Source organism: Osmerus eperlanus, chromosome 9 (assembly GCF_963692335.1).
Source record: "Osmerus eperlanus chromosome 9, fOsmEpe2.1, whole genome shotgun sequence".
Taxonomy (NCBI): Eukaryota; Metazoa; Chordata; class Actinopteri; order Osmeriformes; family Osmeridae; genus Osmerus; species Osmerus eperlanus.
The window spans coordinates 18912881-18926066 of NC_085026.1; the positions used below are offsets into that span (position 1 = coordinate 18912881).

The 13186-nt window shown below is 40.1% G+C and overlaps 1 protein-coding gene across 1 annotated transcript; it reads right to left on the bottom strand.

Annotated features, from left to right (window-relative positions):
• Positions 1-6724: 6724 nt before the first annotated feature.
• osr1 (odd-skipped related transcription factor 1) lies at positions 6725-11994 on the bottom strand. The gene is made up of 3 exons (XM_062469347.1): positions 11703-11994; positions 7900-8585; positions 6725-7461 (listed from the first exon to the last, which is right to left on the bottom strand). Exons 2-3 carry the CDS (start codon positions 8571-8573, stop codon positions 7329-7331), a joined length of 807 nt encoding a protein of 268 aa, XP_062325331.1. The 5' UTR covers positions 8574-8585; positions 11703-11994; the 3' UTR covers positions 6725-7328.
• Positions 11995-13186: the final 1192 nt, after the last annotated feature.

A 13186-nucleotide genomic window follows, 5' to 3' on the forward strand; every position in this document is an offset into this window, starting at 1 on the left:
GCTGGGATAGACTGCTGCCATTTTCCTTATAGTTAGGGCTTTTATTCTGTGACTATTCAAGAGAAGCAGTGCATGAAAAGAGATCAGTGATCATCTGTTGATATTTTAGGATTATTTATGTATGTTAACAAATATTTGTTGGAATATATGCAGTCACACACAATTTAGCCAACATACTTCATGTAAGCCACAAAGAACTTGTGAACTCTTTTGACATAGAAGCATCCCACTGACAACCCAAACATGGTCTCCTCGCAAGCCATTTGTATTGTGTTTTTTAGCAAAGTTGCAGTAGAACAGTTGGACAGATTTTTTAAGTCAATATGGCATCATCATCATAACACAATTATGGGGAGAAATAATATTGTTGCCTTGCCAGAAACACACACACACAGTAGGGTCCAGTCAGTAGGGTCCACCATAACCAACTGGTTTCATTTAATAATTTATATAAAATGAGTTAAATATTGTAATCAGTTGATATGTAATACACATTGATTACTGATTAACACTAAGACTAATAAAATTGTAGATACCTTTAGTTAAATCTTTGTGTCTCTGGGTAGGGCGTGTACCATGCAGACTGGGTAGGGTGTGTACCATGCGGACTGGGTAGGGTGTGTACCATGCGGACTGGGTAGGGGGTGTACCATGCGGACTGGGTAGGGCGTGTACCATGCGGACTGGGTAGGGCGTGTACCATGCGGACTGGGTAGGGGGTGTACCATGTGGACTGGGTAGGGCGTGTACCATGCGGACTGGGTAGGGCGTGTACCATGCGGACTGGGTAGGGGGTGTACCATGCGGACTGGGTAGGGCGTGTACCATGCGGACTGGGTAGGGCGTGTACCATGCGGACTGGATAGGGTACTTTTAGGACCTTTGAAGAAGCACATCAGTTAAAACTTTGCATTTCTTTTTCACACTTTTACATACAATGACCAGAAATGGGAAGTAACGAAGTACAAATACTTCATTACTGTACTTCAGTAGATTTTCAGTACTTAACTTCACTATTTATTTTTCTGACAACTTTTTACTTTCACTCTTTAAGTGAAAGTAAAAGGAGCTCCACTGTAAAATACCACAGGGTTCAGTTCTAGGCCCTCTGTTATTTTCTCTCTATATGCTGCCTTTAGGAAACATAATTAGAAGCTCTGGGGTAAATTTTCACTGTTATGCAGATGATACTCAGCTATATATGTCTATAAAGTCTGGAGAATTTCAACATGCTATGGAAAAATGTGTTTCTAGGTTGAGAGCTTGGATGACTGCAAATTTCCTTCTTCTAAATTCGGATAAAACCGAGGTTCAAATTTTCGGTCCTAAAAAATATAGAAATAATTTTTCCAATCTGACCTTAGACCTAGACGGCGTCAAAGTCTCTCAAAACCAGCTAGTAAAAAATTTAGGAGTCACAATGGACCCAGACCTTTCGTTTGAGTACCATATTAAGCAAATTACTAGAACTGCATTTTTCCATCTACGTAATATTGCCAAAATACGAAAATTTCTCTCAAAGGATGATGCCGAAAAACTAATACATGCATTTGTTACGTCCCGATTGGACTATTGCAATGTGTTGTTCTCTGGCCTCCCAATTACCCACCTAAAAAATTTACAGCGGGTGCAAAATGCTGCTGCTAGACTATTGACCAGAACAAGAAAGTTTGATCACATAACATCTACTCTTGTCTCTCTACACTGGCTCCCTATCCAAGCCAGAGCTGACTTCAAAGTTCTACTACTAACCTACAAATCTCTGCATGGATTGGCACCACTGTACCTCTCCGGTCTCCTTGCACCCTATTGCCCCGCAAGGACACTTAGATCTCAAGATGCCGGCTATCTGGTGGTTCCCAAAATTAAGAAAAAAACAGCTGGAGGTAGGGCGTTCTCATATAGAGCGCCTCTTCTCTGGAATAAACTACCCGTCTCAATTAGGGAGTCTGATACTGTTTCGACGTTTAAAATTAGGTTAAAAACGTTATTGTTTAGTCAATTCTACGACTGTTAAAGGTAAGTATGTTACTAGTTGGAGGCAATGGGGGACGGGTTGTTTCCATCCTTATTCTTTAAGTATAACTTATTTTAGAGTTCTCTTCCCCTGGAACAGATTTCATGTTCCAAATGAGGGGGGCTGTCGCTGTCTTGGTGTGTGGGGTTGCATCAAATTCCCCTTTTTTGCTCTGTTAAATTGCTGCATCAGTCCACACTTGACCGGTGGGGATCTCATTCTATTATGACTGTAACTGTTAGCTGCTCCTGGCATTCTCTAATCCCTGCTCTCCTCTCTCTGTCCCCCCCCACACACATCCCTTGTGGTGTGGGGGGTTTGAGTTGTCAGCACCTGCCTGGTCGTCGGTCAGCCAACGCTGGACCTGGTCGCGAGTCTCCCGGTCCTGTCCTACATCTATAAAGTTGAATAATGGATTTTGGTGTTTTAAAAACCCATCGACACTGTATGACTATGTTTAGCCTGTGTTCTGCTCCTCTCTCCCACCAACCGTCTCTGGAGGAGGGGATCCCTCTCTGAATTGCTCCTCCCAAGGTTTCTTCAAAAAAGAATTCTCCTGTTGAAAGTTTTTTGGGAGTTTTTCCTTGTCTTCCTTGAGGGTTTAGGTTGGTTGAGGGGCAGTTCTATCGGCATATGTGAAGCCCTCTGTGACATGCTTGCGTGTAAAAAGGGCTATACAAATACATTTGATTTGATTTGATTTAAATTTTTTACACAAATATCAGTACTTTATACTTCTTACAAACCAGGCTCATTACTTTAGTCTGAATCTGTATTTGGTGGCATGATCAATATTATTTCCTGTCATTGCGTGCCTTTTCTTATTTCCTGGCTACCACGCACAACAAACGTAAGCTAGTCTATGAAGCTACCATGGAGCAAGGCAGAAGGCAACAAGAAGAATGGCTAACGTTATGCAGGGCTCTCCAGTCGCCGTGACACTCGCATTTCAACCACTTCTCACGCTTACTGAGATGATAGTTGTCTCGAGTTATACAGAGTTAAATGGCAGTCATAAAACATCACAACACCACACTTTATTTTGGTAGTGATGTACCCAATTGTCATTGCTGGGCAACCTACCTCTTAAAGCCATCCGATGCCAGGCAACCTTTTTGGGTCATAAGGTGAATCAGCTCTTGGGAATTTTAGAATTTTAAAGAATGAAATAATAAGAGTATGGTCACAGCATTTTTGGAAACAGATTAGTGTGCACCCAAAGTTCCTTGAACACTGTGATGGAAATGTGAACAAGCAGCCATGTGCCTTTCTTTGCTTGCTCTCTCCCTCTTCTGACTAAAATCAGACTTGTCCAAGCTCTTAACTTGATGAAAAAAGAGTGTGGGAGAGGACTACCTCCTGACTCATATTATAGTATGATGGTTAGGTGTGTGCCGTGACCAGAGATGGCAAAAGTACACACATCCTTCACTCAAGTAGAAGTACAGATACTCATGTTTAAAAAGACTCTAAAAAATGTTCTCCAATTAAAGTAAAGAAGTGTGGGCTCTGACATATACTTAAGTAAAAAGTACCCATTACTACTACATGTTTTAGTGTCATGCAGGTAACTGAATTTTGTCTTTGTTTTTTTTTTAAGAAAAGAAATCACACAGTGAAAGGAGAGGAGAGGAGAGAGGAGAACATTTACATGTCTTCATTTAGCGAAGCTTTTATCCAAAGCAACTTCCAAGAGAGAGCTTTACAAAAGTGCAGGTCACTGATCATAAACAACGAGATAGCCCCAAAAACATTGCGGGTAGCCAAAACATGAAGCATACATTGTGAAAAGCAAATAAGTGCCAATGGGAAGAAACATAAGAGCATGTAGTTAAACAAATTACAAATTAAACAACATGAACCTCAAAAGTGCAAGAGTGTACCTGTAGGAAATCCAGGAACCCTGGTCTTTAACTGAGGATCAATTGCTCACTTCAGTGAGTTACCATACACACTCGCCATACAAAATCTTTTGATTTACTGGTTTTTGCATACAGATGTTTCTCATTTAATGTGAGGGCCATTTGCAGAACGATATGTCTTGTTATGGTATGTTGAATTACACTACGTCAGTCCATGGTAGTGATTTTCAACCTTTCCTATCAGTCTACCAACAATCCTACCATACTTTTATTAATATCATATGATAATTGAAGGTGGAAGGTTGTTGCACCTAATACAGGTTTCTTTGTGTAGAATTGGTGTTAGGTAGGAACCAAAACAGTTTGTTCAGCTTTTTAATTTCCCAGCAAATAACAAATAGGCATCATCAAAGCACTGCCATGAAGGCTGGAAAACTGATTTATGAAATGGATTAAGAGCATATAAAAAATGATTGCCATTATAGCCTTCGAAAGGTGTCCTATAAAAGTAATATGTAGTAGATACATTTGAGCTCATTTGTCAAGTCAGTAATATTTGTTTTGAGCTGCACAACATCAACATGCACTAGTGCTCTTCATGCAGGCTGTAGCAGGGTAGGACGGTGGCTGGGAGGATGAATAGGTGATCCTTACCTTTAACACATCCATGGACATCCATGCCCACCTCTCGCTGCAGGTGAGAAATGTCTTTCGGCCATTGTTTTTTCTCTGAGACCCTCTAAGTTGAATGCCACGGAAGTGATTTTCATCAAGCTCTAAATTCACCTTCCTGGCTGAACCGAGCTCTGTTCTGTATTGGGGGATAAAGGGCATATTTGAGTGTCACACCAGTTTCCCTTTTCCGTGCAAGAGGAAACCAGGGAGGAGGTGACATGGTGGATGTGGTCCCTCTCGGCTCTGTGTCTGTCAGTCCATCATCCGCTCATCCTGCCGCCCTCTACCGCCCTCAGGCCACAAACACTCAACATGTTAGCATTTCCCCCATCGTCTACAGCATGTGACTTACACCTTCTCTCTCTGACCTCTCCCTGACCTATCCCGAACTTCTCGCTAACTTCTCTCTGACCCCACGTACCAACCCCAGAGGAACATCCACTTAATCAAACCATTTCGACAGAAGTTATGAATGACATCTCGCTTGGACATAAAGCATGTGACTTCTCACATATTACAATAATTTATTCGATTGTTCAGTTGGATGGCTGATGTCATGTTCTTTATGGAAATTTGATTATTAAACATGACCTGATTAAGGTTACTTTTACTTTGGTAGAGGGTTTATAGGTTTGGAAAGAACAGTGAAGTGTAGTCAAGTCTTTTGTTAAGATAATAAGTCATGAATTTGGATGTCACAGTCAGTGTATTGAAGTTTCTTTCATTAAATAATTAACTCCCGATAATACTAATATAAGAGTTAAATCGGTTTTAATTCCGGAGGGTACTAATGTGCATGGTTAGAAAGGACTCTTGTGTCGTCCTTGTACTCTCACCATGACGCGCTCAGGTCACAGCAAACTGGCCAGCTGTCTCACACTCTCCGTGTCCCGGACGTTCCCAGTGGAGCCAGGGAGATGTTGATGGACAGATGAGTTCCTGGCTTCTAGAGGAACGGTGAGCAACAAGGCTCTCCATCCTGTGAACTCTCTTTCCCCCTGGACGCTCTGCGGCCTTCCTACTGCAAAATTACTCAGATGACAAAATCCTGATAGTTGGAAGGATGTATTGTGACTACTTATTCAGCAAAGCCTAAATTACTATCAATCTCATCATCAGTTATTCATTAGAAATGTCAGACAACAACGATGAGAAGTTCAACAGTCGTATGAATAAAAAACCATAACAACTTGGCAAAATAAGGTGTGACACTTAGACAACTGACCCCAATGAATCTGTCCCAACACAATTATTAAACACTAGCACACTGTCATACACTTGCCAGCTTATACACACATTAATTCACCTTCATTAATAACTTACAAAATATCCTTGGTATCCCTTTTTGTAGACAGAAGGGAAATGGTCAGCAGGCCACCTTGACCTTGACGCTGCATGACCTTGCCAGAGTCTGCCTCACAGCTGTCTGGTCTCTGTGCCAGCCTCTACCACAATAAGATATCACAACAACAGGTTATGCATAACCTGTCAGTAGATTATATAAAGAGTGTCAAGTAGACCAAGGATTTGTGAAAGAGACAGTGTTTATAGCCCTGTTGAAGCCTCTACAGTAATATTTGTTTCCAATTCAAAATGCAAATTGTGAAAAGGCCTACCTCTGTTGACTGACTTGTGTGACGTAGGTCAAGTTTATTAAACCCATGCCAGACATTGATTGACCACATGAATTGCAACTGCACATAGGGTTCCACGCATGTTGTTTCCCCACAGTGATGACCACAGCATCATGCTGAGTCCTCCTGATCAATAGCTTATGAAACTATGAACTAGTGGGAAATTACGGAGGTACAGTGTGAAGAGTATAAATTCACCTATTTTTTTATGGACACACAGGACTCCCATTTCCTAAGTACTGCATGTTGAAAACGTTTATATATATTTTTATCCAGCACACAGCTGTTAACCTGTTACAGCACAATGTAGTTATATTTATGCCTAACATCATATACTCACCGTTGGAAAGTCTTCCCAGAAAAGAGAAGGCAGAGTGGAATGAGAGGTTCAACAAACAGGTGTCTGTATACTGAGTGCGGTCCACATACTGTTGGCCACACAGTGCATCTTTCTCACACACTTTCACATACAGGACACTAAACACTTCTGAAATGTCACAATAAAACTTTCAAGCAAGGGATCCATATCAGCAAAATGTTTTTAATAATAAAATAAGGACCTGTACAACATTTTTCTTTTTGCTAATAAATCACAATTTAAAATATAACATGTATTTTGTTTAGAAAATGACTATTTATTTAGAAAATAGGGAATCCAGTGATATATGTAGATAATGAGTAATCAGCTTAAAGTGCAAAAATATAATTATAAAAAGATATCTGTACAAAAGTATCATTGGAATGTTTTTAGGAGGAAAAGGCAACTATGCCTGCATGGCTTTACCATTTTTTTGTGCTGTTTACAAAAACTGCATAAGACTTGGATCATCTTTTTATGTTTGGATCAACACTTAGAATAAGCAGCTACAATAGTGACACAAAAACTCAATGGAGTTAAATGTTGTGTATAAGCAATAGATCCAGGGTTTTCCAAAGTCCATCAATAAAAACATCTTACAGGTGAGACACAGTGGTGTTCTTTTCACTGTAGCATACTTTTGCATCCCACTCCGTCTTGGAAAGATATTGTATACAGAACACTTCTGACACTTGAGCTTGAAAACATCTTCAGTTGTGTTCTTATTTGGTCCTTCACAGTGCCTCCTGTTATTTATCTTATTTATTTAATCCTGGGGGGTTTCATTTGAACTTTGGTGTCTTTAATTCTTTGACCTGCATGTGTAATGTTTTGTGGACAGCCAGAGTCCTTGACTGACAAAATCCCTTTCCACACTCTTGACACTTAAAGGGTTTCTCTTTGGAGTGAATGTACCTAGGGGAGACAGAGAGAGACAATGATATAGCCGCATATTTAAATCTAAAACATGCCTTCACAGGTAAAAAAAAATCACACTATTATGTCATCCAATAAAAAACGACTTGAATTCAGAAACATGCAGTGTTATTACCAGATAACTTTAGATCTCTTTAAATTTATCTTAAATTCTATAGATGTAACTATCTGGAAACTGCAGCACATGTTTCCAAGTTACTATACAGTACAATACTATTAATAGTACTTTCCTATTAGTTTTGAGATGTATTGTATGCAGGACTGTCTGTTAGGCTGTAAGTTGTAGGACTGTAAGTTTTTAAGAACTAAAGATGATACGGAATTAGCCCGTATTGTTGTCCATGCACAACTGAATTGTAAATATTTTTACACTGCATAAAAATACAGCATTTCTTATTGGAGAACGAATCCTCCCACCTGTGATCCCGGAGATGGTCCTGCCTCCGGAAGGCTTTGTGGCAGATGTCGCAGGTGTAGGGCCTCTCGTCTGTGTGTGTTCGCTCGTGGATCAGCAGATTGTAAGACTTGGTGAAGTGCCGACCACAGAACTTGCACACAAACTCCTTTTTGGTCTTTGATGGCAGCCGTCCTCGACTGGGCTTGCGCTCAGGGGAGCAGAGCTTGGCTGCATCCAGGAGACCTGAGCCCCCTGTGGCCGCGTGGCCAGGCAAGGCTGCCAACACCCCGGTGATGCTCAGGTCCTTCAGAGGGTCTTCCTGGGTGGCAGCTGTTGCCAGGTTGGCAAAGTCAAAGCGAGGCTTGTTCTTCAAACCCTGAAGCAAACCCACTGTTGTTGTGGCAGAGGAATAGTCCAGCTTGGGCTGGAGCAGGTGGGGGAAGATGGGAATGGGGGATAAACAGCCATCCATGAGGGCAGGCAGCTTGGAGAAAGTGCCACGGGGCAGGGTGAAGGGCTGGTAGCCTAGAGTCCACTGATGGAAGTGGATGGCATGGAGGGCACTGAAGCTGTAGATGCCAGGGGTCTGCTCCATGGGGAGCTGGATGCCAGTGGAGGTCTGGAGAAAGGAGTAGTTGGCCAGCTGTAGGGGGGGGTGGAGCGGGACTGGGGCTGGAAGAGTCTTGCTTCCCATGGTTAGTTGCCCCTGGAATATGAAAGAAAATAAGTTTAAAGTTGAGTAAAAACAAACTAACATGTTTATCATGCAACTCCAATGTTTTATGTTGTATTATGCTGTTGTGAATACACTTACACACAATTACACTTTGATTGTGATTAGCTAATGCTAATGTCATCCCCCAATACACATACGGACACACATTCCGTGCCACACCTCAATTCACAAAAAGTCACAAGAAGTCTAGCTAGATGATCAAGAGACCTCATTATCAACGGATTAAAGTGGTGCATGTCCCCCACCAAGAGCACTACTGTAGACAACAAAGGAATCCGTTTATCTCAGGAGCTGATTTTGTCAGAGCTTTGTTGCATCTGAGAGTGTTAAAATGTGTCTCCACCAGGCATGTCTGCCACTGGAGCCTGCAGCTCACAGCACTGGCCCTGATGACACAATGGAATGAAATACACACGATGAATGACATGACATGACAAGTGTGTATGTGTAAGCGTGTGTGTGTCAAGCATGTGTCAGGGAATGCACACACAAATCAATCCACAGTACTGACACATCCAGACACAGACACACTCAAACCCATACAACCCTGTGTTTGGTGTGGGTGTTTCCTCTTCCCAGAGAACATGCCTGGGACTGCTCATCTCAGGTGAATATAATGACACCATTCACAGAACAAAATACCTCCATGACTGTTTGATAAGAGAAAAAAACAATGAACAATAATGCCTCTTTGTTTTACAATGCTTAGGATGGACAGGATCCATGGCAGTCATCATCCGTCACAGTCTAATCACATGACCAATGCCACACCTTAATAAGCAGTGTGACACAATTTGGAAGTCAATAGAAAAAGCATTAGAGTTAATCCATTGCGTTAGTCTTTGTTTGGTTATATATGTGTCATAAGATGCAAGTCCTCTTAGGTTTTTCAAATAAAACTGTCATAACCTCAATGCTGGTTTATACTTTATTATGGAAACCTAGACTGACAGCAGTTTGAACTTATAATAATAATAACTGTATTTGTAATTAACTTTAAATTTAGCTAAATCTCAAAGTGCTACAGGTTAAAAACAAGAAAGGGCGTAAATAAAACATATATAACTTCCTATCCCAAAATGAAATAAAACATGATAGCAATAATGCAACTTGAAGACTATAGTATCCTACTATTTATCAAGAAATGCATGAACTTCTGGTGGATAAAATTAGGTTCTGTAGAGTGAGAACTGGCCTGAAGCAGTACATGAAGTTGAAATGGTCTCATTACGGCTGAAGCTCAAAACCTCCCCTGTGGATCGCTCCTTTCTGATCATGACGCAGAAGTAATTGACTTTTACTTAGGAGGTCATTAGGGGAGATCAGTGGTTATTCCCGAGCAGTCTGGTATCCTTAACCCTTTGATGTCAACATACCGTCACAACGACTCAACAATCAAGCGACACTACTGCCTCCCGCTCTTTTGGTGTCGGCTGTCAGACTCCACACCTCAGAAAGCCAACGTGTGGAATGAGACGCCGCTTAATTTAGTTAATAGTCTAATTACTTTACATTAAGGAAACAAGTGCTTCGTTTATCTGGAAATGTTTCAAAACATTTGCGATCAAATTAGGGTTCAATTTAACATCTTGAGCTCTGTGCCGTTAGATAGGCTACATTAATTACACACTGCAATGTTATAGCATTTTGCATTAGTGTTAGCAAAAAGTCAAATCCATTTCAATTTTGGGATAGGTCTACTCCCAAAATATTATTTAGTTCACTACCACCAGCGAGTGGTTTATCATAGAAGAGTTGCTGAAAAAGGTTAGGGGGTTGCCTTTGCTTTGTAATTAGTTTTCTTTAAATTGGTTTAGGACCTAGGTTATATCTATTCTTCTGATAATTTGAGATTAGCTTGTAACATTGTGTTGTCTTGTAAATAGGTACATAATTGTACAGCACATCATGCATTCAATCAAAAGGGTTTACTAGGTTATTGGACCCAATAAAAAATACAATGGCAAAATATTACTTAAATTCATTTGTTTGAATCTGATCCTTGAACTTGCACATGGATTACAGTACAGAGTACTCTGTTCTCTGAAAAATGTAAAAGATATAGGCCCTTATATAGGGACATTCGAATGTTAAGTATTGTGTGCCTTCACTTTTTCCCTCATTTGTCAAGAAAAATATGTTTAATAACTAGAATAATACTAGGCTATATTTCCTTAAGAAAGTTAGGCCTACAGTTCTGCCAATGTGCAATAAGGACCTGCGCAAAAACTACTTATTTTAGCATTATAAAATAGAGAGAAATCGAATACTGATGTCACCTAAAAAAAACTCGAAAAGCATGATTCATTGAATATTTTGAAAATGCTTAAAAATAAATATAATATTATAGAAAATAACAGATCATAAATGTTGGAAGTGTCATGACAAAATTGTTTTCCATGACATTGAATAATCTTAAACGATAAAAGGTTGATCCAACCTTGATATCCTGAATGGTAAGGTGCAAACTGCTGTAGAAAATTGCAAGGCGCCAAATATTAAAATGTTAAAGTCTTGATAATAAAGTCTCGATTTAGCTATAGGCTACATATAGTAGGCCTAGGCTATATTTTTTTCAATTTTGGTCAGCGTTTTATCAAATGGTCACTCATTTATAAAATCCCTTTCCATCATAGAGAAACAATTACCAAACCGTGTATTTGTGATGATATATGCATATCATTTTTGTTGTTGTTAAGTCAACAGTAAGCAACAAAAAATCAGTCAATCCAATTTACACCGTTCTAAATGATACGTGGAAAGATCCCACCTGTCGCACGCCCGCGAAAGACACATAAGTCACTGAACCATTTGGACCATTTAACACAAATGTTATACTTTTCAAGTTTTAGTAATCCAAGTGTGCAAAGGTAGATGGCATGTCTGTTCATTTTAATTTTGAAAAAACGTGAGGCTATGCTGGATTATCAGAAATTTTGCGAATAAGAAGCTATGTCACTATTTTGTCATTAGGGTTTCCATTCTGCGTTTTTAGCGAAAGAACTTCCAGATCCTCTCTCGCAAGTGACGTCTATTCTGCTTTCCCACATAGCTATCCAGTAAAACAACTTAAAATAAATAATTTACCTGGTCAAATGTAAGGTCAGTCCTTCAGAATTCAAAGAGGTCCTGTAGAAAGGTCTGCGAACTGATACAAGATGACAGAAAGTGTGTAGGCTAATAGTTTAGATAGTTTCGGCAGTGATACTACACCTTAGCTAACATGTTCACTTCAGCTTTACTAAGTAGCTGTACGCATACAGAATTCTATAACTACTGTCTCAAACCACCGTGGCACGCGCGTTCTGAATTCAACTAGTTGAGACGTCTTCAGTAACTAGTCTGTGGTCTGCATTCAAACCACCTCTTATTGCAGCCAAACCCCTTACATCAAACCGTTCGCACATGCGCGCCATATAGCCAACCCCTTTATATCCACTCTACATTAATTGGTTGTCTTGTGGATATAGCTGAGTTTTAAACGTGCCTGAGTTAATGAGCTTACACTTCATTAGCAATTAAACAGTTATCAAATCCACTAAACATTTAGATGTTTTGTCAAATTTGAACAGATTTGTTCAAACTGACCATACCGTACCTATAGTTTACTAACTCCCAATTTAAAATCGAATTAAACTTTCTTAATGAATGGTTTGTGTATATATTTGTGTTTTTCAAACATATCTTCATCCTACATTTTCACCATTAAGAAATCATATTAGTTTAAATTGGAAATTAAACCTTTACATTCATTTGGGTTCAGTACCAGGTGAGAAAACAAAGACAATATCACTTCTTTCTAAAATAGATCAACAACTCAGCAGATCACAATTTGAGTTTATTAAAGGAATGGCACATGTGAAGATCCATTTATCCCTGCAGCCTCCCCCTCTCCTGCCCCTGCCTCCCCCTCTCCTGCCTCTGCTGCTCCAGCCTCTCCTGCCCCTGCCTCCCCCTCTCCTGCCTCTGCTGCTCCAGCCTCTCCTGCCCCTGCCTCCCCCTCTCCTGCCTCTGCTGCTCCAGCCTCTCCTGCCCCTGCCTCCCCCTTTCCTGATGGTTAATAAGACAGTCCTACAGCCTGTATTTCATTCTACAAGACCTATTAAATAGTCATGAGAAACTAGGTGAGGGTTTTGTAACAATATAGTCTCAACCTGGATTAGAAAGTTTATTCATTTAGAACAATGAAGTGATTGGGACAGCTGAGAAAAAACCCACAAGAACAATATCTAAATGTCATATTAAAAAAATAACTTTTTCCTGAAAGTGTGAACTTAGTAGTGTGTGTGCCAACATAATAGTATAATGGGGACGTGGCACTCCACCTCCCTCTCCCTAATATATAACATTAACATCTATAGTTTCTTTTCATACAAGCTTTCTTGTTAAAATATCCAAGCTTTATCTGACCTATAACAGTATATTGCACTCTGCTGCACTTGTTCACATGATTGTTAATCTGTGTTCTCAACAGTGCATAGTTACAATAACAGAGATGTTAGTTCTGCAGTGCATAGTTACAGTAACATAGATGTTAGTTCAACAGTGCATAGTTACAGTAACAGAGATAT